This window comes from Pleurodeles waltl, chromosome 5 (genome assembly GCF_031143425.1).
Source record: "Pleurodeles waltl isolate 20211129_DDA chromosome 5, aPleWal1.hap1.20221129, whole genome shotgun sequence".
In the NCBI taxonomy this organism is placed as follows: Eukaryota; Metazoa; Chordata; class Amphibia; order Caudata; family Salamandridae; genus Pleurodeles; species Pleurodeles waltl.
Genome location: NC_090444.1, coordinates 1,864,096,636 through 1,864,120,672, shown reverse-complemented (window position 1 = coordinate 1,864,120,672; position 24,037 = coordinate 1,864,096,636). Strand labels below are relative to the sequence as shown.

Genomic DNA, 24,037 nt, shown 5'->3' with positions numbered 1-24,037 from the left:
GTTTTGAGACTGGAGAATGGGTGCAGCGAGTGGCTGAAAGCCACGGCCTGAGCCACTGGGAACTAAGGGCAGTGGAACAGGGCACAATGCATGGCTAAAGTCTATATCTTTCTGCCAATGAGTAAAGTGCTCAGGGGGTGTGACCTATTACCACACCTACTTCTGGGGCACCGAAGTCATGAGTACAGGACATATCCAAAGACCCGCCACTTAGTAGGCACTGCAAACAAGGGCAGATTTCCCGTGGATGCTTGAAGTGGCTGCTTGCCATGAAAAATCCTTTCTTAATTAATGTTGTTGTTGCGTACTAAGATCAGAAACTAATGTAGGTTATAAAAAAGATATCTAATAAACTTCAGTTGCTAAGACGTCATGATTATTATTATGATCTAAAGGCTGAAAGACACTTATCTTCACTAGTTTTGGTACTCTTCCCAACTACAGTGCCTTCTCAGGACTCTGATCACAGCCTCACACATGACATCACAGATAAAATAATCGACTACATTACTGGTGACATCACATACGTTGTGACCTATAAGCTTGTCACAAATTATTGCATGTGCTTAAAAGAAAACAGAGAGAGATAACAGATGTTATTCCTAAGATTTTATAGAGAAAAAGGCTAACCTCACTGTTATGAGACAGGCGTAGCATAGTCAGTAATACGGGGGGATTGTGAGCGTCAGATTTTCCAGCTATCATGCTGGCATATCATATTAAAATGTGTTATATAAGAAGCAGGGAATGAGGGAGGCTTACGAGGCAGGACAAAGGGACAGGAGTGCGGATTGCTAGGGGCATTTAAAACACAAAATTTTGCAAAATAAGCAAGACCTTCAAAACAGAGACGAGCGAGAGAGTGCATGTGTGTCTGATTTTGTTTGTGTCTGTAAAAATCCCACGTGAAATCCGACAGATACTTCACCATACCCGACTAAAAGCTCCTGAACCCAACTACTTACTAGATAATACATTGATTAGGGGGTGAAATACCCCAAATACCCTCCTGAAGCTGCGCCCCTGGGAAAAGCAAGGCTGCAGTGCCTCTTAAGTGTTAATAGGTGTCACTGTTGTTACATGGAGATGCAAGGCTGCAGTACCACTGGCTGTCAATAGGTGTCCTCGCAGTTGTTGCATGGAGTAAAAATATATTTTGAGATGACCCTACTTCCAGAGATGAGATATATGAAGTACGTGTCATTAATGATGCACTTTGCGGTGTTATTTGGGATGATGTATGGCATTCTGAACAGTGCATTGGAGTTACGGCTGCTGGCAAATATTTGGAACTTTCTGTTTTTGCTCTATAGTCTTAATGCACACTCAGCTAAGTTTTTTCCTTGTAGTTTGATAGACTTTTTAACTAACATAGTTATTCCTTTTGCTTGGAAAGGAACTTTCTGTTCTCTCCACTGGATATTTTCTGTGAATTTCCTAGGTTTTTATTATACCAGGTCAAAATGTATTTACACATCAACAGGAACCAAACTGCAGACCATAATTTAGACTGTTTTGTTTATGTATGTACCAACCACATAAAAGACTTCTGTAGACTACTTCATGTCTACTCTAAATACCACAAATGTATGCACATAAACTAACCAATGTCTGCAGGCTTGAAGCATGTGGCACTACCAAAGCCTGCGGGCTGTGTTGAGTGAGATTGTGGGTAGGGCTGTGCACAGTGTGTACCACTGAGATACATCACACACTGCCCACAGGGGGAATGCCCAGGTGCATGTTCCAGTGCTCCAACATTGCCCAGAACCCAGGGGCAGATTTACAAGCCCCATGGTGAGGGCATCGCAGCACGTGACCATGCTGCACTGCCCTGCGCCACAGAGGAAGGGCAAAATGCACCTTATCTATAAGATACTGTGCATGTCTGTCCTTTCCCCCTGCACTGGCGCCGTTTTGGCAGCCTAGCGCCAACGCAGACACCCTTGCACCCTGGTGTAAGGGTGCCTCCGTTTCATGCAGAATTGATTTTGAGCAGGAAGAAACACCTTCCTGCACAAAACAATCCTGGAAAGCATTTCCTAAACAACATGGAGAAAAAAATATATTTCTCCTCATCGTGCCTCCCTGGGGAGATATACAGTTTTGATGCATTCCCAGGTTTACAGATTCTTGTAAATCTGTGAATTCATCAAAACCCATGGGTGCTGCATGCGAACACCCATTGCAACGCCTATGGTATCCCCCCCTGATGCAGTATAAGGCAATGCAATGACTTGCGTTGCATTGCCTTACACACCATATCTACGAGGCTATGAAAAGCCTCACAAAGTGGCTTTGTGTGGCTTGTAGACATGGGCCTGTATTATGCACCACCAGTGCGTCACAAAAAGTGACGCACACGCGGTGCATGGGGCTTGTCACAATTCCCCCCAGTGCCTACAAGGAATAGCCTTAGCAAAAAGGAGTATATAGAGTGCAAATCCCTTGACCATGAAGAAGTTATTTTATGTGTGTTTGTATAGTGCACAACTCACCCGGGAGGGTATCCTGGCGCTGAAGCAGGAGCTATATAGGCCGAGCCAGGGTCAGGGCTAGGTGAAGAGCCAAATATTCATTTTCTTGCAGAATTCAAGAACTGAGGAGGTGGCTCTGATGTGGAGACAGTGTTTAGGAGCGAGGTGGGTGAAAGCAGGACTGCCAGACCTGGTTATGCATATGCGGGGAGTGTGTGCGAGTAGGAGTTTGGCTGAGCAGAGGTGTCTTGTAGGTTTGTGGAAGTTTATGCAGTTGTTGAGGTACATGTGGCCGATATTGTGCAAGGTTATACGTGTGGCTGTGGAGTTTGAGGAGTGCTCGTTTGTGGATTGGGACCCAGAGGAACTCTTTGAGGTGCAGGGTAATGTGACTATGGGGTAGGTGGTTGATGGTGAGCCTGGCATTGGAACTGTGGAGGACAGATTTTGAAGTAGGGGACGCAGGGTACAATATCCTCCTCTCACCCAGTTTCTATAAAGTCGAAAGCAAGGTTAAAAATGTGACAGGCACAACATGTCTCTCTGAAGCCATGCTGCATGTGCCCTCTGTCTCCTTGAAGTGCTTTAACCTGAGAACCAAAATCTGTGATGGCTCCAAGATCCCTTTGTGTTGTTAATTATTTCATTTCACCCACTGAGGTGTTGAGCCTCTCCTTAGGTCTCTCTGTTTGTCAAGCCAGAGAGCAAGCAGAGTGAGGGGGAGACAGGAGATGCCACTTTATGTTAAAACTTATGATGTCTGGGCTGACTTGACAAAAATAAGGATTTCAGAAGAGACTCCTCACCACAACGACCACAGTGTGTGTGTGTGTGTTTCTGTGTGTGTGCCACTCTGTGAGTGAGTGTGTGTGTGTTTCTATTTGTGCCTGTGTGTGTCTGTCTCTCTGTGTGCCTGTCTCTGTGTGTGCCTGTCTGTGAGTGTGTGTCTGTGTGTCTGTGCCTGTCTGTGAGTGTGTGTGTGTGTGTTTCTGTGTGTTCTAGTGTGTGTGCCTGTCTGTGTGTGTTTCTATTTGTGCCTGTATGGGTGTCTGTCTCTGTGTGTTCCTGTCTGTGAGTGTGTGTGTGTCTGTGCCTGTCTGTGAGTGTGTGTGTGGTTCTGTGTGTTTGTGTGTGTGCCTGTCTGTGAGTGTGTGTGTTTTTGTGTGTGCTTGTGTGTGTGCCTGTCTCTCTGTGTGCCTATCTGTGAGTGTGTCTGTGTCTGTGAGTGTGCCTGTCTGTGGGTGTTTCTGTGTGTGTGTGTGTCTGTGTTTGTGCCTGTCTGTGAGTGTATGTGTGTGCCTGTGTGTGTGTTTGTCTGCTAGTGTGTGTGTGTGTTTGTATCTGTGCCTGTCTGTGAGTGAGTGTGTGTGTTGTGTGTGTGCTTCTGTGTGTACCTGTGTGTTTGTGTGTGTCTGTGTGTGTGTGTGTGTGTGTGTGTGTGTGTGTGTGTGTGTGTGTGTGTGTGTGTGTAGAGTGTCAGTTTGGTTTAAGGTGTTATAAGTGCATTTATTGAACTCTGTATATTAACACTAACTAAATAACAATCATTGAATTACTGGCCAGAAAGCATGGATCTTTGGTGTTAAATAAAAGAGAGAAGGATGAGACCCTACGGTCTCGGAACTACACAATATGCAGTCCTAGGTTTAAATCCCGGCTTCACCACTTGACCAAATAGTGTGATCTGTGGCACATCGCTCTGCGTCATTATATATTATACTTCTCAGCCATCCAGTTTGAGAGCACAGGTCAGTACAGGATATGTGCACTACAAAAACCTCATATATATAATTAATAATAAAATGTAATCGTGTTTCACATTTAATAACAATGTAGGCTCTATAAATAGAGAACATTGCAAACTGACACATTTTGAGTAACTCTGCCTAAATGTTTAATGTTTAAAAAAACACTGATTTAACTCAATTACCTATTAATTATCATGTGCATTTAATTGAGACCTTCAGATATGTTGAAAAATATTTTTTTTACTTTTGAAAATCTTATACCATATGTTTTTATGACATTTGTTTCCTGAATTGCATCTTTTGATGGCTCGGCTTGTGCTGTGGCTCTTAGAGCCAAGAGAGACCTGTGGCTCGGCTCTCCACCAAGGGTGTCCTTGCCCTGGAAATTTGGGGGCATATTTAGCAATGTGTTGCGTCACCCTTGCAACATGCAAGGAAGCACAAGGGTGACACAACACAAAAATAAGATTTATCAAGCCACGCAAGACCACCTTGTGTGGTCCTGAGTGGCTTTTATAAATCTCAAGTAACACAATGCAGCACAAATCACTGCGTTGCATTGCATTGCCCCAGAGAGGCGTTCCATGGTTGGAGTGTGGGTGTCGCACCCATCCGCCCATGGATTTTGGCACAATCCCAGATTTACCAACACTGGTAAACCGGGGAATGCATCAAAATGCTACACCTTCCCACGGGAGGTACAAAAAGGTAAACAAATCTTTATTTCTCCTCCTTTTTTCCTCTATGTGTGCTGCGTTCTGGAAAATGCCTCTGAGTTTTGTGCAGGAAGATGCCTTTGCTGCATATAAACAATCCTGCATGCAACACAGGCACTCCTGCACTATGGTGCAAGGGTGCCTGCATTGGCGCTAGGCTGCCAAAATGGTGCCAGCGTAAGGAAAGGGCAGGAATGTCCCTTATAATGTTAAATACAGCACATTCCTTCCCTTTCACGCAGCTCAGCAAGGCGGCTTGAGGCATGAAAGCTTGATAAATAGGGCATTCTGAAGGGCAGGAGGGAGGTGCACTGACAGAACCTTTTGTGACCCTCAGGGCTAGAGTAGCAGAATTTATGCTGCAGGTCACAGTTGTGGTGCTGTGGCACTGCTGTGGGGACCGCTCAAGACTTGAGTGCCAGGGGTCTCTGAAGCCCAGGACTGATGTACACTGGCAGAGCTGTGTGTGGCCCTCACTAACTGGACAGACATGCATGCTGAAGGTCTCGGTTGAGGTACTGTGCACAGCTGTGTATGGATCCTAGTACTGTAAAAGTAGGGGGAGTTGTCGGGTGTTGTCCCAGGAAGGTGCATGTCTCAATACTGTAAAATAGGGGGGTGTTGCAGGCCAGTACTGTGGTGAGTTGCTTGGATGTTCATGGAAAAGAACCATAAAGCTCTCAGCTGCCTCTGCCCTGTGTGACTGCTTCTCTTCTGTTGTGCTCCCTGCAGGGAAGGACCATGTCTGCAGGTTCATTGGCTGTGGGAGGAATGAGAAATTCAACTATGTTGTCATGCAGCTGCAGGTGAGTACTGAATATGATTGTGCACACTCTTATGGAAATTTAGGTTTCCATTATATGAGTAAAGGGCAGCTCCAGTCCTGGGTGTGTGTGTGGGTACTCTGTGAGGTAAGGAAGAGCGGGACAGCTCCAATGCTGAATGTGTGTGTGTGTATCCGCTATATGAGGTAAAGAAGAGCGGCCAGCTCCAGTGCTGAGTTTGTGTGTGTATGTGCTCTATGAGGTAAGGAAGCGCGGGACAGCTCCAATGCTGAGTGTGTGTGTGTGTATCTGCTCTATGAGGTAAGGAAGAGCAGGCCAGCTCCAGTGCTGAGTGTGGGCAGATACTTATGAGGTAAGGAGGAGGGGCCAGCTCCAGTGCTGTGTGTGTGTGTGTGTGTGTCTGTGTCTGCGCGTGTACTCTATGAGGTAAGGAAGAGCGGGACACCTCGAATGCTGAGTGTGTGTGTGTGTATCTACTCTATGAGGAGGAAGAGCGGGCCAGCTCCAGTGCTGAGTGTGGGCAGATACTTATGAGGTAAGGAGGAGGGGCCAGCTCTAGTGGTGTATGTGTGTACTCTATGAGGTAAGGAAGAACCGCCAACTCCAGTGCTGAGTTTGTGTGTGTGTATGTGCTCCATGAGGTAAGGAAGAGCGGCAAGCTCCACTGACCACACCCGCAACCTTGGCTTCATCTTGGACTCTGCACTCTCAATGAACCGTCAAGTCAAAGCAGTCGTCTCTGCCTGCTTCGACACCATGTGCATGCTCTGGAAGATCTTCAAATGGTTCCCAACCGAATCCAGAAACACAGTCACCCAGGCCCTCGTCAGTAGCCGCCTAGACTACGGCAACGCACTGTACACCTATTCCACCACCAAGGTACGGAAAAGCCTGCAACGCACCCAGAACGCCTCTGCCCGTCTCATCAAGAACGCCCCTAGACGCAGCCACACCTCAGACCTACTGAGAGACCTGCACTGGCTCCCATAGACAAGAGAATAACATTCAAGCTTCTCACGCATGCCTACAAAGCCCTTCATAATGCCGGACCAGAATAACTCAACCGCAGACTCCACTTCTACACGCCCACCAGACAGCTCAGCTCCGCCGACCTCGCCCTCGCCGCCATCCCACGTGAGATCCTTCTCACACACGCTTCCAAGACCTGGAACTCCCCTACCATCCACCTCAGAAGATCTCTCACTCTATCGCAGTTCAGAAAAGACCTCAAAACCTGGCTCTTTGACTGATCCCCACTGATTATCGACTACTGTTCACTTGCTGCCCCCCCCAGCACCTTGAGACACTAGTGGGTGACTAGTCACGCTCTCAAAGTCTGTTGATTGATTTATTGATTGATTATGTGTGTATACTCCAGTGTTGAGTGTGTGTGTATGTACTCTATGATGAAAGGAAGAGCGGCCAGCTCCAGTGCTGAGTGTGTGTATGTGCTCTATGAGGTAAGGAAGAGCAGCTAGCTTCAGTGCTGAGTGTGTGTGTGTGTGTATGTATATATGTACTCTATGATGTAAGGAAGAGCGGGCCAGCTCCAGGGCTGAGTGCGTGTATGTATGTACTCTGAGTTAAGCAAGAGTGGGCCAGCCCTAGTGCTGAGTGTGTGTGTGTATGTACTCTAGGAGGTAAGGAAGAGTGGCCAGCTCCGGTGCTGAGTGTATATATGTACTCTAGGAGGTAAGGAAGAGCGGGCCAGCTCCAGTGCTGAATGTGTGTGTTTATGTACTCTGAGGTAAGGAAGAGCGGCTACCTCCAGTGCTGTGTGTGTGTGTGTGTGTGTGTGTGTGTACTCTATGAGGTAAGGAAGAGCAGCCAGCTCCAGTGCTGAGTGTGTGTGTATGTATGTACTCTGAGGAAGGAAGAGTGAGCCAGCTCCAGTGCTGAGTGTGTGTGTATGTATTTACTCTGAGGAAGGAAGAGTGAGCCAGCTCCAGTGCTGAGTGCGTGTATGTATGTACTCTGAGTTAAGCAAGAGCGGCCAGCTCTAGTGCTGAGTGTGTGTGTGTGTATGTACTCTATGAGGTAAGGAAGAGTGGGCCAGCTCCAGTGCTGAGTGTGTGTGGTGTGTGTGTATTCCGAGGTAAGGGAGAGTGGGCCACCTCCATTGTTGAGTGTGTGTGTGTGTGTGTATGTGCTCTATGAGGTAAAGAAGAGCCGCCAGCTCCAGTGCTGAGTGTGTGTATGTGCTCTATGAGGTAAGGAAGAGCAGCTAGCTCCAGTGTTGAGTGTTTGTGTGTGTGTATGTATATATGTACTCTATGATGTAAGGAAGAGCGGGCCAGCTCCAGGGCTGAGTGCGTGTATGTATGTACTCTGAGTTAAGCAAGAGTGGGCCAGCCCTAGTGCTGAGTGTGTGTGTGTATGTACTCTAGGAGGTAAGGAAGAGCGGGCCAGCTCCAGTGCTGAATGTGTGTGTTTATGTACTCTGAGGTAAGGAAGAGCGGCTACCTCCAGTGCTGTGTGTGTGTGTGTGTGTGTACTCTATGAGGTAAGGAAGAGCAGCCAGCTCCAGTGCTGAGTGTGTGTGTATGTATGTACTCTGAGGAAGGAAGAGTGAGCCAGCTCCAGTGCTGAGTGTGTGTGTATGTATGTACTCTGAGGAAGGAAGAGTGAGCCAGCTCCAGTGCTGAGTGCGTGTATGTATGTACTCTGAGTTAAGCAAGAGCGGCCAGCTCTAGTGCGGAGTGTGTGTGTGTGTATGTACTCTATGAGGTAAGGAAGAGTGGACAGCTCCGGTGCTGAGTGTATATATGTACTCTATGAGGTAAGCAAGAGCGGCCAGCTCCAGTGCTGAGTGTGTGTGTATGTACTCCGAGGTAAGGAAGAGTGGGCCAGCTCCAGTGCTGAGTGTGTGTGGTGTGTGTGTATTCCGAGGTAAGGGAGAGTGGGCCACCTCCATTGTTGAGTGTGTGTGTGTGTGTGTGTATGTGCTCTATGAGGTAAAGAAGAGCCGCCAGCTCCAGTGCTGAGTGTGTGTATGTGCTCTATGAGGTAAGGAAGAGCAGCTAGCTCCAGTATTGAGTGTGTGTGTGTGTGTATGTATATATGTACTCTATGATGTAAGGAAGAGCGGGCCAGCTCCAGGGCTGATTGTGTGTGTGTGTATGTATGTATGTACTCTATGAGGTAAGGAAGAGCAGGTCAGCTCCAGTGTTGAGTGTGTGTGTGTATGTACTCTATGAGGTAAGGAAGAGCGGGCCAGCGCCAGTGCTGTGTGTGTGTGTGTGTGTGTGTGTGTGTATGTATGTATGTATGTACTCTATGATATAAGGAAGAGCGGGCCAGCTCCAGTGCTGAGTGTGTGTGTGTATGTACTGTATGAGGTAAGCAAGAGCGGCCAGCTCTAGTGCTGAGTGTGTGTGTGGGTACTCTATGAGGGAAGGAAGATCAGCAAGCTCCAGTGCTGAGTGTGTGAGTGTGTGCGTGTGTGCGTATGTAGTCTATGAGGTAAGGAAGAGCCGCCAGCTCCAGTGCTGAGTGTGTGTATGTGCTCTATGAGGTAAGGAAGAGCAGCTAGCTCCAGTGTTGAGTGTGTGTGTGTGTATATGCTCTATGAGGTAAGGAAGAGCGGGCCAGTGCTGTGTGTGTGTGTGTGTGTGTATGTATGTATGTATATATGTACTCTATGATGTAAGGAAGAGCGGGCCAGCTCCAGGGCTGAGTGTGTGTGTGCATATGCACTCTATGAGGTAAGGAAGAGCGGCCAGCTCCAGTGCTGAGTGTGTGTGTGGGTACACTATGAGGGAAGGAAGATCAGCAAGCTCCAGTGCTGAGTGTGTGTGTGTGTGCGTGTGTGCGTATGTAGTCCATGAGGTAAGGAAGAGTGGCCAGCTCCAGTGCTGAGTGTGTGTATGTACTCTATGAGGTAAGCAAGTGGTGAGTGTGTGTGTGTATGTACTCTATGAGGTAAGGAAGAGTGGCCAGCTCCAGTGCTGAGTGTATATATGTACTCTAGGAGGTAAGGAAGAGCGGGCCAGCTCCAGTGCTGAATGTGTGTGTGTGTGTACTCTATGAGGTAAGGAAGAGCAGCCAGCTCCAGTGCTGAGTGTGTGTGTATGTATGTACTCTGAGGTAAGGAAGAGTGAGCCAGCTCCAGTGCTGAGTGCGTGTATGTATGTACTCTATGAGTTAAGCAAGAGCGGCCAGCTCTAGTGCTGACTGTGTGTGTGTATGTACTCTATGAGGTAAGGAAGAGTGGACAGCTCCGGTGCTGAGTGTATATATGTACTCTATAAGGTAAGCAAGAGCGGCCAGCTCCAGTGCTGAGTGTGTGTGTATGTACTCCGAGGTAAGGAAGAGTGGGCCAGCTCCAGTGCTGAGTGTGTGTGGTGTGTGTGTATTCCGAGGAAAGGGAGAGTGGGCCACCTCCATTGTTGAGTGTGTGTGTGTTTGTGTGTGTATGTGCTCTATGAGGTAAGGAAGAGCGGCCAGCTCCAGTGCTGAATGTGCGAATGTGCACTATGAGATAAGTAAGAGCGGCTAGCTCCAGTGCTGAGTGTGTGTGTGTGTATGTGCTCTATGAGGTGAGGAAAAGCAGCCAGCTCCAGGACTTCTGTGACAAACTCACCACCTTTTTCCACCACAAGATCCAGGTCATCTATGACAGCTTCCTCCCAGAAAATCCTGTCATGGAACCTGTGACCGACCCACCCCCCAGAACCCACCGAGACCATGCACAGCTGGTCCACACTCACCACAGAGGAAACAGTCAGCATCATGTATAGCACCCACTCCGGAGCCACCACAGACCCCTGCCCGCACGACATATACATCAGAGCCAGCGCATCCATCATCCCCAAGCTCCGGAACACAATCAACTGCTCCATCAACACTGGCATCTCCCCCGAGGACTGGAAACATGACGAAATATGCCCTCTCCTGAAGAAATGGGGGCAGCTCCAGTGCTGAGTGTGTGTATGTACTCTGTGATGTAAGGAAGAGCAGCCAGCTCCAGTGCTGAGTGTGTGTGTGTGTGTACTCTATGAGGTAAGGAAGAGCAGCCAGCTCAGTGCCGAGTGTGTGTGTGTGTGTGTGTGTGTATGTACTCTGTGATGTAAGGAAGAGCGGGGCAGCTCCAGTGCTGAGTGTGTGTACTCTATGAGGTAAGGAAGAGCGGCCAGCTCCAGTGTTGAGTGTGTGTGTGTGTGTGTGTGTGTGTGTGTGTTGTAAAAGACCTTTTGTGAACGTACGGTTGACTTACCTCCCACCCATTACTTCCATTTGGTCAACTTAATTGTCACTCTCATTTGCTTGCTTCTTATTCAATGGTTTGTCTTCCTCTCCTTGTGTTCGTCCCTCTCCTTTAGCATCACCTTTTTACAATCTGTTTGATTGGTTGAGTTGTATCCTTCCACTGCTAACATTTAGGCAACCATTTGTTTATTTTTCATTCAGCACTCCAAGAGAGTGTTCTCTCCCTTGTGTGCTGCTTTAATCCTTAAATACCCGTCCCTGCGCAGTGTTGCTCCCACCCCTCCCAGCTTGACTGTAGAAGCACAACAACAAGCATAATTTTACAGGAGTATGGCTGAAGAGCAGCATTTAAGGGTTGTTTTTGTTTATCTCTTAATTTCCCCATATTGCTTGAAAGCACACATTTCGGCTCTCCGAGGCTTTTATAGTGCTGAGGGAAGCGGCCATCTGCTAGATTCCATCATCTGGCCTATGAGGCAGAAAGTGTACTTAGCATGGCCTTTCTCTTGGAAGCCCATACATCAGCTCCCTGAGCTAATACAGCGGATGACATGGCTGGATCAGAGTTCCCTAGGTGAAGAGTATTGAAAAATAAACCATGCCATTTATAAAGAGTGAAAATGTTGAATTCAATGCACAGATTTGAGATACCATAATATGTAATTTTGCTTTTCCTCCAGTATTTTAAAATGTTTTTTTTAAAACTTTTTTAAAACAATACTTTACGGACAAACGTTGGGAAAGCCAACAGCAAGACACTCGCATTATAAGGGTGTTGCCTATTTGCTTTGTCAGTGCTTGTTAGTCTTTAATTCATTCACCACTGGACCTCTTGGGGTAACGCATTGCGCCACAGTGTTAAGAGTAACTTTTTAAAATACTGCAGAGAATAGCGAGGAGGAGAAGTCATCCCCAAACTGTACAAGGTAGAAACTGATCATCACTGATGGACAAGATTGTAAGTAAGGCAAAGTAAGGAACCATCCTAACCAGAGTGTCAGTCAGTGACTGAATGGGTATTCATTCACTTAGTAATTGACACTTTGATGGTCCTTGTCACAGCCGTCTCATGCCCCTGGCCCTGCACGGCTGCTGGGTCGAAGGTCTCTGCACTCCTTCTGTATCCCGACGTACAACGCTGCAGGGTGTCATGTATAAATGTATACGCTGCTCCCTGCGCATCCCACATATTCCTGACTATTCTTATGTGTCCTATATATGTTGAATTGTATTAAAGCCCTGAAGAAGTTCACTGCTGTAACAGAAACGCGTTGGCTGTGGCTGTAACATTTGAATAACAAGATTTTAAGACTGTTTGGAATATGAAATAAGAAAGAAATTTGATTGGACTTTGTAATCTTTGTGGCACCACTATAATTGTGATATTGTATTGCAGGGCCGGAACCTGGCAGACCTGCGACGGAGCCAGCCGCGGGGTACATTCGCTATGAGCACAACGCTTCGCCTAGGCAAGCAGATCCTGGAGTCCATTGAAGCCATTCATTCAGTGGGCTTTTTGCACCGTGACATAAAACCAGTACGTATGGCCCACTACTAAGGCATAATATTTTGTTTCTAGTTTACAAGTGTGTGTACCGGCACCACAAAATTAAACAGTTAAATACGGTGCACGCCTGGGGCTAATTTCTTGTTTCTAGTTTACAAGTCTGTGTACCTGCACCTCAACATAAAACCTGGTACACATGGCCCACTACTGAGGCACGATGTCTTGTTTCTAGTTAACTAGTATGTGTACCTACACAGCGACATCAAACCGGTATGTACTGCTGACTCTTATGTGTAGATTATACGTTTGCAAGAACCGATCACCATGACTTGACGGTGGTGGAGGTGGTTACGCCACCACTTAAACTTGAGACGTAGTGCATTTCCTTAGAGTAACTGTCTGCACTGCTGTACTGGCCAGAGTGTGTGTCACATTTTCACTGTCCCCCTCCAATGTACTTAAAAGGTATAGCACCTCTTCTACTATTTGTTTTGAAACTGTCCATCTCTTGTTCAGCAGTGCTTAATTTGGTCTGGTGGTCTCCAGTGCTCAGCACCGTCAGTTCATTATCAACACCAGCGCTTACGACAGCCTGCCACATGGTGGCGCTGTTTGACCAATTTAGAGATGAGCACAACAACAGTTGTTTGTTAATTCAATATAGATTAAAAAGAAAACTACTAATACCTGCCGCCAAAGCCATTTTTACAGCTTTGGAGGTCCCGAGTAGCCTGAATTGTCCCACTTGTAGGAGAGTAAAGGTTAGTAGTTGTGCTGGTGGTGTCATTTGCTGGGGCAATTGATGATGCAAGCTGCAGTGACTTCCTGATGAGGGCACTTTTGTTTCTTTTTTACAAATTAAGCACTGCTGTTCAGTGCAGACACCACATTGGCCGTCCCAATGCCCACAGAATGCCAGTGTTCCACGCTGCCCCTCACCCCTCTCTGCCACCCACTAACATTACCACTGTCCATTTCTTGTGTTTAGAGCAACTTTGCCATGGGGCGGCTGCCCTCCACCTACCGGAAGTGTTACATGCTGGACTTCGGGCTGGCACGGCAGTACACCAACACCAACGGGGAGGTCCGGCCGGTGAGTACCCGAGGGGCACCTGGAGGGACCGGAACACATGCTGCAGGTTCCATGTTTGAAGTGAATCCTTGGTTGTGCATATGGTAGTTGTGTTCAAGTGCAGGGCAGCTGTGGGGCTGGTCAGTGGGGTCTGCACAGCTGTGGGGTGGAGGGGCCCTGCAGGAATAAAATGGTGGCACTGCAGTGCGGGGCCCACATTTAGGACACAATATTTATGTCAGACAACATTTCTGTATGTGAACAACATTAGGACACAATATTAGAACATAGAGTCTATGCTTGAATAGTTCTGGATACCCTAACTATCCAGGGTACGGAGTGCACGTGCATGGTACTAAGTAACCAGCCCGTAGGGGGCATCATACACAGGTGAGCTGGCACAGGCTAGCAATGGCCCAGGGGGGTTAGATGTGGTGATGATGGGAGAGTATCGCTGCCTCTGATTACAAGCTTCAAGGCACTTAAATGATAATAACATGGCACATCAGACTCCTCTGACAGTGTTCTTCCAGTGCTTTAGAAATGGGTTTGCAGACCTTAGGGTAGAAGAGGGTGTGCGTAGGCCCAGGACTGCACACTGCAGTGTTTTCTAAATCTCCAAGCAGCATGCTTCACCTCCTGGCTGAGTTTAGCATCATTAACTGCCCTGGGAGCAGTCAGACACCAGTAGCTATTCTGTCTTTAAATGACAGACATTTATAAATCTGTACTTTGGAAATTGCAGTTGATTAAGAAGTTCTTGAGTATAGGCATTTTCTCTTTTGTGTATTGAATTGTGTATTGTTCCTTTAAACCCAGTGTGTTGTGATGGAAGGAGCCAGACAGACCTCTGTGGTCCTCTGGGGGTCCCGCTCTGCTCTACTAGAAGGCAGTACCTACTGCCCCCCTCCACATAGAGCACTTACTACAGTACATTGTATAGGTGTTGGAAGGTACAGCTTCTGTGGGCAGATGGAATGACATAGCCAAAGGCAGCCTTCCTTCATTGTAATTTCATTGGCTGTGTCTTTGTATATGTAGGAGGGGTCATTTATTCCTTATAATACATGGTCACATTTTAATTTTCTTTGCCCATCCCCCAGCTTTGAAGCCTTGGTTTCTTGCTCCCTCACGTTAAGAGATCCCATGGTTGTAGAGTAATGGTTGAGTCTGGATTAGATATTATGCACACATACATGCAGCTTATAAAGTACACATACATGCAGCTTATAAAGTACACATACATGCAGCTCACATACATGCAGCTTATAAAGTACACATACATGCAGCTTATATACATGCAGCTTATAAAGTGCACATAAATGCAGCTTATAAAGTAAACATACATGCAGCTTATAACGTACACATACATGCAGCTAATAAAGAACACATACATGCAGTTTATAAAGTACACATACATGCACCTTATAACGTACACATACATGCAGCTTACATACATGCAGCTTATAAAGTACACATACATGCAGCTTATAAAGTACACATACATGCAGCTTACATACATGCAGCTTATAAAGTACACATACATGCAGCTTATATACATGCAGCTTATAAAGTGCACATAAATGCAGCTTATAAAGTAAACATACATGCAGCTTATAACGTACACATACATGCAGCTAATAAAGAACACATACATGCAGTTTATAAAGTACACATACATGCACCTTATAACGTACACATACATGCAGCTTACATACATGCAGCTTATAAAGTACACATACATGCAGTTTATAAAGTACACATACATGCAGCTTACATACATGCAGCTTATAAAGTACACATACATGCAGCTTATATACATGCAGCTTATAAAGTGCACATAAATGCAGTTTATAAAGTAAACATACATGCATCTTATAACGTACACATACATGCAGCTTATAAAGAACACATACATGCAGTTTATAAAGTACACATACATGCACCTTATAACGTACACACACATGCAGCTTACATACATGCAGCTTATAAAGTACACATACATGCAGCTTATAAAGTACACATACATGCAGCTTACATACATGCAGCTTATAAAGTACACATACATGCAGCTTATATACATGCAGCTTATAAAGTAAACATACATGCAGCTTATAACGTACACATACATGCAGCTTATAAAGTACACATACATGCAGTTTATTATAAAGTACACATACATGCAGTTTATAAAGTACACATACATGCACCTTATAACGTACACATACATGCAGCTTATAAAGTTCTCATACATGCAACTTATAAAGTGTTGCAAACATTTGTGTTAATGATTATCTTTTCATAATTATAGTGAAATGTGTGGTTTATAATGTTCCAATAAAAGTTATGTTTCCCTGCTGTGAAGTGCCAGTACTCTCCCGTTGATAATAATGTATCCCTGCTGCGAAGTGCCAGTACTCTCCCATTGACAGTAATGTATCCCTGCTGTGAAGCGTCAGTACTCTCTCATTGACAGTAATGTATCCCTTCTGTGAAGCGTCAGTACTCTCCCATTGACAGTAATGTATCCCTGCTGTGAAGCGTCAGTACTCTCCATTGACAGTAATGTATCCCTTCTGTGAAGCGTCAGTACTCTCCCATTGACAGTAATGCATCCCTGCTGTGAAGTGTCAGTGCTCTCACATTGATAGTAATGTACTCCTGCTGTGAAGTGTCAGTACTCTTCCACTGATAGTAATGTATCCCTGCTGTGAAGTGCCAGTACTCTCCCATTGATAGTAATGCATCCCTGCTGTGAAGTGCCAGTGCTCTCCCCTTGATACTAATGTATCCCTGTTGTGAAGTGTCAGTACTCTCCCATTGATAGTAATGTATCCCTGCTGTGAAGCATCAGTACTGTCCCATTGATAGTAATGAATCCCTTTTGTGAAGCATCAGTACTCTTCTATTAATAGTGATATATCTCAGCTGTGAAGTGCCAGTACTCTCCCATTGACAGTAATGTATCCCTGCTGTGAAGCGTCAGTACTCTCCCATTGATAGTAATGTATCCCTGCTGTAAAGTGCCAGTGCTCTCCCATTGATACTAATGTATCCCTGCTATGAAGAGGCAGTGCTCTCCCATTGTTAGTAATGTGCTCCTTCTGTGACGTGTCAGTACTCTCCCATTGATAATAATGTATCCCTGCTATGAAGTGCGAGTACTCTTCCATTGATAGTCATGTATCCCTGCCATGAAGTGGCAGTGCTCTCCCATTGATAGTGCTATACCTATGCTGTGGAGTGCCAGTACTATCACTTTGATAGTAATATAACTCTGCTGTGAAGTGCCACTACACTCCTGTTGATTGTAATGTATCCCTGCTGTGAAGTGCCAGTGCTCCCCGATTGATAGCAATGTATCCCTGCTGTAAAGTGTCAGTGCTCCCCGATTGATAGTAATGTATCCCTGCTGTAAAGTGCCAGTGCTCTCACATTGATAGTAATATATCCCTGCTGTGAAGTGCCTTTACCCTCCCATTGATAGTAATGTATCCCTGCTGTGAAGTGCCAGTGCTCTCCCATTGATACTAATGTATCCCTGCTGTGAAGTGCCAGTGCTCTCCCATTGATAGTAATGTGTCCCTGATGTGAAGTGCCAGTGCTCTCCCATTGATAGTAATGTGTCCCTGCTGTGAAGTGCCAGTGCTCTCCCATTGATAGTAATGTATCCCTGCTGTGAAGTGCCAGTGCTCTCCCATTGATACTAATGTATCCCTGCTGTGAAGTGCCAGTACTCTTCCATTGATAGTAATGTATCCCTGCTGTGAAGTGCCAGTGCTCTCACATTGATAGTAATGTATCCCTGCTGTGAAGTGCCAGTGCTCTCCCATTGATAGTAATGTATCCCTGCTGTGAAGTGCCAGTGCTCTCCCATTGATAGTAATGTATCCCTGCTGTGAAGTGCCAGTGCTCTCCCATTGATACTAATGTATCCCTGCTGTGAAGTGCCAGTACTCTTCCATTGATACTGATGTATCCCTGCTGTGAAGTGCCAGTACTCTTCCATTGATAGTAATGTGTCCCTGCTGTGAAGTGCCAGTGCTCTCACATTGATAGTAATGTATCCCTGATGTGAAGTGCCAGTACTCTCCCATTGATAGTGATGTATCCCTGCTGTGAAGTGCCAGTACTCTCCCATTGATAGTGATGTATCCCTGCTGTGAAGTGCCAGTACTCTCCCATTGATAGTAATGTATCCCTGCTGTGAAGTGCCAGTGCTCTCCCATTGATAGTAATGTATCCCTGCTGTGAAGTGCCAATACTCTCCCATTGATAGTAATGTATCCCTGCTGTGAACTGCCAGTGCTCTCCCATTGATAGTAATGTATCCCTGCTGTGAAGTGCCAGTGCTCTCCCATTGATAGTAATGTATCCCTGCTGTGAAGTGCCAGTGCTCTCCCATTGATAGTAATGTATCCCTGCTGTGAAGTGCCAGTGCTCTCCCATTGATACTAATGTATCCCTGCTGTGAAGTGCCAGTGCTCTCCCATTGATACTAATGTATCCCTGCTGTGAAGTGCCAGTGCTCTCCCATTGATACTAATGTATCCCTGCTGTGAAGTGCCAGTGCTCTCCCATTGATACTAATGTATCCCTGCTGTGAAGTGCCAGTGCTCTCCCATTGATACTAATGTATCCCTGCTGTGAAGTGCCAGTGCTCTCCCATTGATAGTAATGTATCCCTGCTGTGAAGTGCCAGTGCTCTCCCATTGATAGTAATGTATCCCTGCTGTGAAGTGCCAGTGCTCTCCCATTGATAGTAATGTATCCCTGCTGTGAAGTGCCAGTGCTCCTCCATTGATAGTAATATATCCCTGCTGTGAAGTGCCAGTGCTCTCATATTGATAGTAATGTATCCCTGCTGTGAAGTGCCAGTGCTCTCACATTGATAGTAATGTATCCCTGCTGTGAAGTGCCAGTGCTCTCCCATTGAAAGTAATGTATCCCTGCTGTGAAGTGCCAGTGCTCTCCCATTGATAGTAATGTATCCCTGCTGTGAAGTGCCAGTGCTCTCCCATTGATACTGATGTATCCCTGCTGTGAAGTGCCAGTACTCTTCCATTGATACTGATGTATCCCTGCTGTGAAGTGCCAGTGCTCTTCCATTGATAGTAATGTATCCCTGCTGTGAAGTGCCAGTGCTCTCACATTGATAGTAATGTATCCCTGATGTGAAGTGCCAGTACTCTTCCATTGATAGTGATGTATCCCTGCTGTGAAGTGCCAGTGCTCTCCCATTGATAGTGATGTATCCCTGCTGTGAAGTGCCAGTGCTCTCCCATTGATAGTGATGTATCCCTGCTGTGAAGTGCCAGTGCTCTCCCATTGATAGTAATGTATCCCTGCTGTGAAGTGCCAGTGCTCTCCCATTGATAGTAATGTATCCCTGCTGTGAAGTGCCAGTGCTCTCCCATTGATAGTAATGTATCCCTGCTGTGAAGTGCCAGTGCTCTCCCATTGATAGTAATGTATCCCTGCTGTGAAGTGCCAGTGCTCTCCCATTGATAGTAATGTATCCCTGCTGTGAAGTGCCAGTGCTCTCCCATTGATAGTAATGTATCCCTGCTGTGAAGTGCCAGTGCTCTCCCATTGATAGTAATGTATCCCTGCTGTGAAGTGCCAGTGCTCTCCCATTGATAGTAATGTATCCCTGCTGTGAAGTGCCAGTGCTCTCCCATTGATAGTAATGTATCCCTGCTGTGAAGTGCCAGTGCTCTCCCATTGATACTAATGTATCCCTGCTGTGAAGTGCCAGTGCTCTCCCATTGATAGTAATGTATCCCTGCTGTGAAGTGCCAGTGCTCCTCCATTGATAGTAATATATCCCTGCTGTGAAGTGCCAGTGCTCTCACATTGATAGTAATGTGCTCCTTCTGTGAATTGCCAGTGCTCTCACATTGATAGTAATGTATCCCTGCTGTGAAGTGCCAGTGCTCTTCCATTGATAGTAATGTATCCCTGCTCTGAAGTGCCAGTGCTCTCACATTGATAGTAATGTATCCCTGCTCTGAAGTGCCAGTGCTCTCCCATTGATACTAATGTATCCCTGCTGTGAAGTGCCAGTGCTCTCCCATTGATACTAATGTATCCCTGCTGTGAAGTGCCAGTGCTCTCCCATTGATAGTAATGTATCCCTGCTGTGAAGTGCCAGTGCTCTCACATTGATAGTAATGTATCCCTGATGTGAAGTGCCAGTGCTCTTCCATTGATAGTAATGTATCCCTGATGTGAAGTGCCAGTGCTCTCCCATTGATAGTAATGTATCCCTGCTGTGAAGTGCCAGTGCTCTCCCACTGATAGTAATGTATCCCTGATGTGAAGTGCCAGTGCTCTCACATTGATAGTAATGTATCCCTGCTGTGAAGTGACAGTACCCTTCCATTGATAGTAATGTATCGCTGCTGTGAAGTGCCAGTGCTCTCCCATTGATAGTAATGTATCCCTGCTGTGAAGTGCCAGTACTCTTCCATTGATAGTAATGCATCCCTGCTGTGAAGTGCCAGTGCTCTCCCATTGATAGTAATGTATCCCTGCTGTGAAGTGCCAGTACTCTTCCATTGATAGTAATGTATCCCTGCTGTGAAGTGCCAGTGCTCTCACATTGATAGTAATGTATCCCTGCTGTGAAGTGCCAGTGCTCTTCCATTGATAGTAATGTATCCCTGCTGTGAAGTGCCAGTGCTCTCCCATTGATAGTAATGTATCCCTGCTGTGAAGTGCCAGTGCTCTCACATTGATAGTAATGTATCCCTGCTGTGAAGTGCCAGTGCTCTCCCATTGATAGTAATGTATCCCTGCTGTGAAGTGCCAGTGCTCTCCCATTGATAGTAATGTATCCCTGCTGTGAAGTGGCAGTGCTCTTTCATTGATAGTAATATATCCCTGCAGTGAAGTGCCAGTGCTCTCACATTGATAGTAATGTATCCCTGCTGTGAAGTGCCAGTGCTCTCCTATTGATACTAATGTATCCCTGATGTGAAGTGCCAGTACTCTCCCATTGATACTAATGTGTCCCTGCTGTGAAGTGCCAGTGCTCTTCCATTGATAGTAATATATCCCTGCTGTGTAGTGCCAGTGCTCTCCCATTGATAGTAATGTATCCCTGCTATGAAGTGCCAGTACTCTCCCATTGATAGTAATGTATCCCTGCTGTGAAGTGCCAGTACTCTCCCATTGATAGTAATGTATCCCTGCTGTGAAGTGCCAGTACTCTTCCATTGATAGTAATGTATCCCTGCTGTGAAGTGCCAGTGCTCTCACATTGATAGTAATGTGCTCCTTCTGTGAAGTGCCAGTGCTCTCCCATTGATAGTAATGTATCCCTGCTGTGAAGTGGCAGTGCTCTTCCATTGATAGTAATATATCCCTGCTGTGAAGTTTCAGTGCTCTCACATTGATAGTAATGTATCCCTGCTGTGAAGTGCCAGTGCTCTCCCATTGATACTAATGTATCCCTGATGTGAAGTGCCAGTACTCTCCCATTGATACTAATGTGTCCCTGCTGTGAAGTGCCAGTGCTCTTCCATTGATAGTAATATATCCCTGCTGTGAAGTGCTCTCCCATTGATAGTAATGTATCCCTGCTATGAAGTGCCAGTACTCTCCCATTGATAGTAATGTATCCCTGCTGTGAAGTGCAGTACTCTCCCATTGATACTAATGTATCCCTGCTGTGAAGTGCCAGTACTCTCCCATTGATACTAATGTATCCCTGCTGTGAAGTGCCAGTACTCTTCCATTGATAGTAATGTATCCCTGCTGTGAAGTGCCAGTGCTCTCACATTGATAGTAATGTGCTCCTTCTGTGAAGTGCCAGTGCTCTCACATTGATAGTAATGTATCCCTGCTGTGAAGTGCCAGTGCTCTCACATTGATAGTAATGTATCCCTGCTGTGAAGTGCCAGTGCTCTCACATTGATAGTAATGTATCCCTGCTGTGAAGTGCCAGTGCTCTCCCATTGATACTAATGTATCCCTGCTGTGAAGTGCCAGTGCTCTCCCATTGATACTAATGTATCCCTGCTGTGAAGTGCCAGTGCTCTCCCATTGATAGTAATGTATCCCTGCTGTGAAGTGCCAGTGCTCTCACATTGATAGTAATGTATCCCTGCTGTGAAGTGCCAGTACTCTCCCATTGATAGTAATGTATCCCTGCTGTGAAGTGCCAGTGCTCTCACATTGATAGTAATGTACTCCTGCTGTGAAGTGTTAGTACGCTCCCATTGATAGTAATGTGTCCCTGCTGTGAAGTGCCACTTCTCTCCTATTGATAGTAATATATCCCTTCTGTGAAGTGCCAGTACTCTCCCATTGATACTAATCTATCCCTGCTGTGAAGTAGCATTATATTCCCATTGATAGTAATGTATCTCTGCTGTGAAGTGCTAGTACTCTTCGATTGATAGTAATGCATCCCTCCTAAAAAAGTGCCAGTACTCTTACTTTGTTAGTAATGTATCTCTGCTATGAAGTAATAGTACTCCCCCATTGATAATAATGTATTCCTGCTTTGAAGTGCCAGTACTCTCCCACTGAGAGTAAAGTACCCCGCTGTGAAGTGCCAGTACTCTCCCATTGATAGTAATGTATCCCTGCTGTGAAGTGCTGTACTCTGTCATTGAAAATAATGTATCCGTGCTTTGAAGTGCCAGTACTTTCCTACTGATGGTAATGTATCCCTGCTGTGAAATGCCAGTACTCTCCCATAGGTAGTAATGTAACTGATGTGAAGTGCCAGTGCCCTCCCATTGATAGTAATGTATTCCTGCTGTAAAGTGCCAGTACTCTTTCATTGATAGTAATGTATCCCTGCTGTGAAGTGCCAGTGCTCTCACATTGATAGTAATGTATCCCTGCTGTGAAGTGCCAGTGCTCTCACATTGATACTAATGTATCCCTGCTGTGAAGTGCCAGTGCTCTCCCATTGATAGTAATGTATCCCTGCTGTGAAGTGCCAGTGCTCTCACATTGATAGTAATGTATCCCTGCTGTGAAGTGCCAGTACTCTCCCATTGATAGTAATGTATCCCTGCTGTGAAGTGCCAGTGCTCTCACATTGATAGTAATGTACTCCTGCTGTGAAGTGTCAGTACGCTCCCATTGATAGTAATGTGTCCCTGCTGTGAAGTGCCACTTCTCTCCTATTGATAGTAATATATCCCTTCTGTGAAGTGCCAGTACTCTCCCATTGATACTAATCTATCCCTGCTGTGAAGTAGCATTATATTCCCATTGATAGTAATGTATCTCTGCTGTGAAGTGCTAGTACTCTTCGATTGATAGTAATGCATCCCTCCTAAAAAAGTGCCAGTACTCTTACTTTGTTAGTAATGTATCTCTGCTATGAAGTACTAGTACTCCCCCATTGATAATAATGTATTCCTGCTTTGAAGTGCCAGTACTCTCCCACTGAGAGTAAAGTACCCCGCTGTGAAGTGCCAGTACTCTCCCATTGATAGTAATGTATCTCTGCTGTGAAGTGCTGTACTCTGTCATTGAAAATAATGTATCCGTGCTTTGAAGTGCCAGTACTTTCCTACTGATGGTAATGTATCCCTGCTGTGAAATGCCAGTACTCTCCCATAGGTAGTAATGTAACTGATGTGAAGTGCCAGTGCCCTCCCATTGATAGTAATGTATTCCTGCTGTAAAGTGCCAGTACCCTTGCATCGATAGTAATATATCTCTGCTTTAAAGTGCCAATACTCTCCCATTGTTACTAATATTCCTTTGATAAGAAGTGGTATTCTTTACACCATACTAAGCAGCTGATTTAAAGGTTGGCGGACGGGGTACTTACTCGCAAAGATGACGGAGTAGTCTGACCGCCTGCCCTCTTGTAGGGTCGGTAGGACCACCGGCTCTCTACAGGTGGAATCCCAGTTGGCTCCATCGACAGGAAGCGTCCTCCGACAGCGCAGTGGGGTAGAGACGGTCACAGGAAGGGTATTACCACCCTCACCCTAATTAAGGGGATGGCGTGACAGTCTTTGTTTTCTGTCTGTCACTGCCGCCTGGAGGGTGGGGGATGTCATGCTCCCGCCACCCTGCCGGAGGGAGTGCCGCCTGCCAAACTCTAGATCAGGCCGCGAGTAACATAAGTGCAGATACTCAAGGCCTGGAAGTGCATGGCTGCTGTGTACCCCAGCGGTGCAGTAAACACCGTGCTATGGTGCTTTCTATAGCTCAGCAGTGAGTATAGGAGGGTGTGGAAGGAGGTCTTCATATACTTGGGTGTCAGGGAGCTCCCCCTGCTGTCTTTCTGCTGTGACAGGGGTCACTGTGAGGGCAGAACAGTGCCAATGGTGGCACAGTGCAAGGGTGACATGTTCCTAGTCCAGGTGTAGTCACCTCAGAACCAGCCTGAAGCAAGAACCTTAGGCACTACCTGTGTGCAGGTGTTGCATGTTTCCACATGGAGTCTGTGAAAGGATCTCCCCAGCGACACGTCATGAGGTACTGCAAGTCACATGGTGAGGTGGAGGTAGGAGGCTGCAGGCCAAGTGCCTTTCTGAGGTGAGA

General features: G+C 46.2%; 1 protein-coding gene across 1 annotated transcript in view; it reads left to right on the top strand.

Moving 5' to 3' along the window:
* Nucleotides 1-24,037, top strand: part of TTBK1 (tau tubulin kinase 1) — a 363,196-nt gene that overhangs the window by 117,523 nt on the left and 221,636 nt on the right. Inside the window, exons 4-6 of the mRNA XM_069236392.1 lie at nucleotides 5,674-5,747; nucleotides 12,331-12,471; nucleotides 13,430-13,534. Coding sequence (XP_069092493.1) covers nucleotides 5,674-5,747; nucleotides 12,331-12,471; nucleotides 13,430-13,534 — 320 coding nt within the window. The remainder of the gene's footprint in view (nucleotides 1-5,673; nucleotides 5,748-12,330; nucleotides 12,472-13,429; nucleotides 13,535-24,037) is intronic.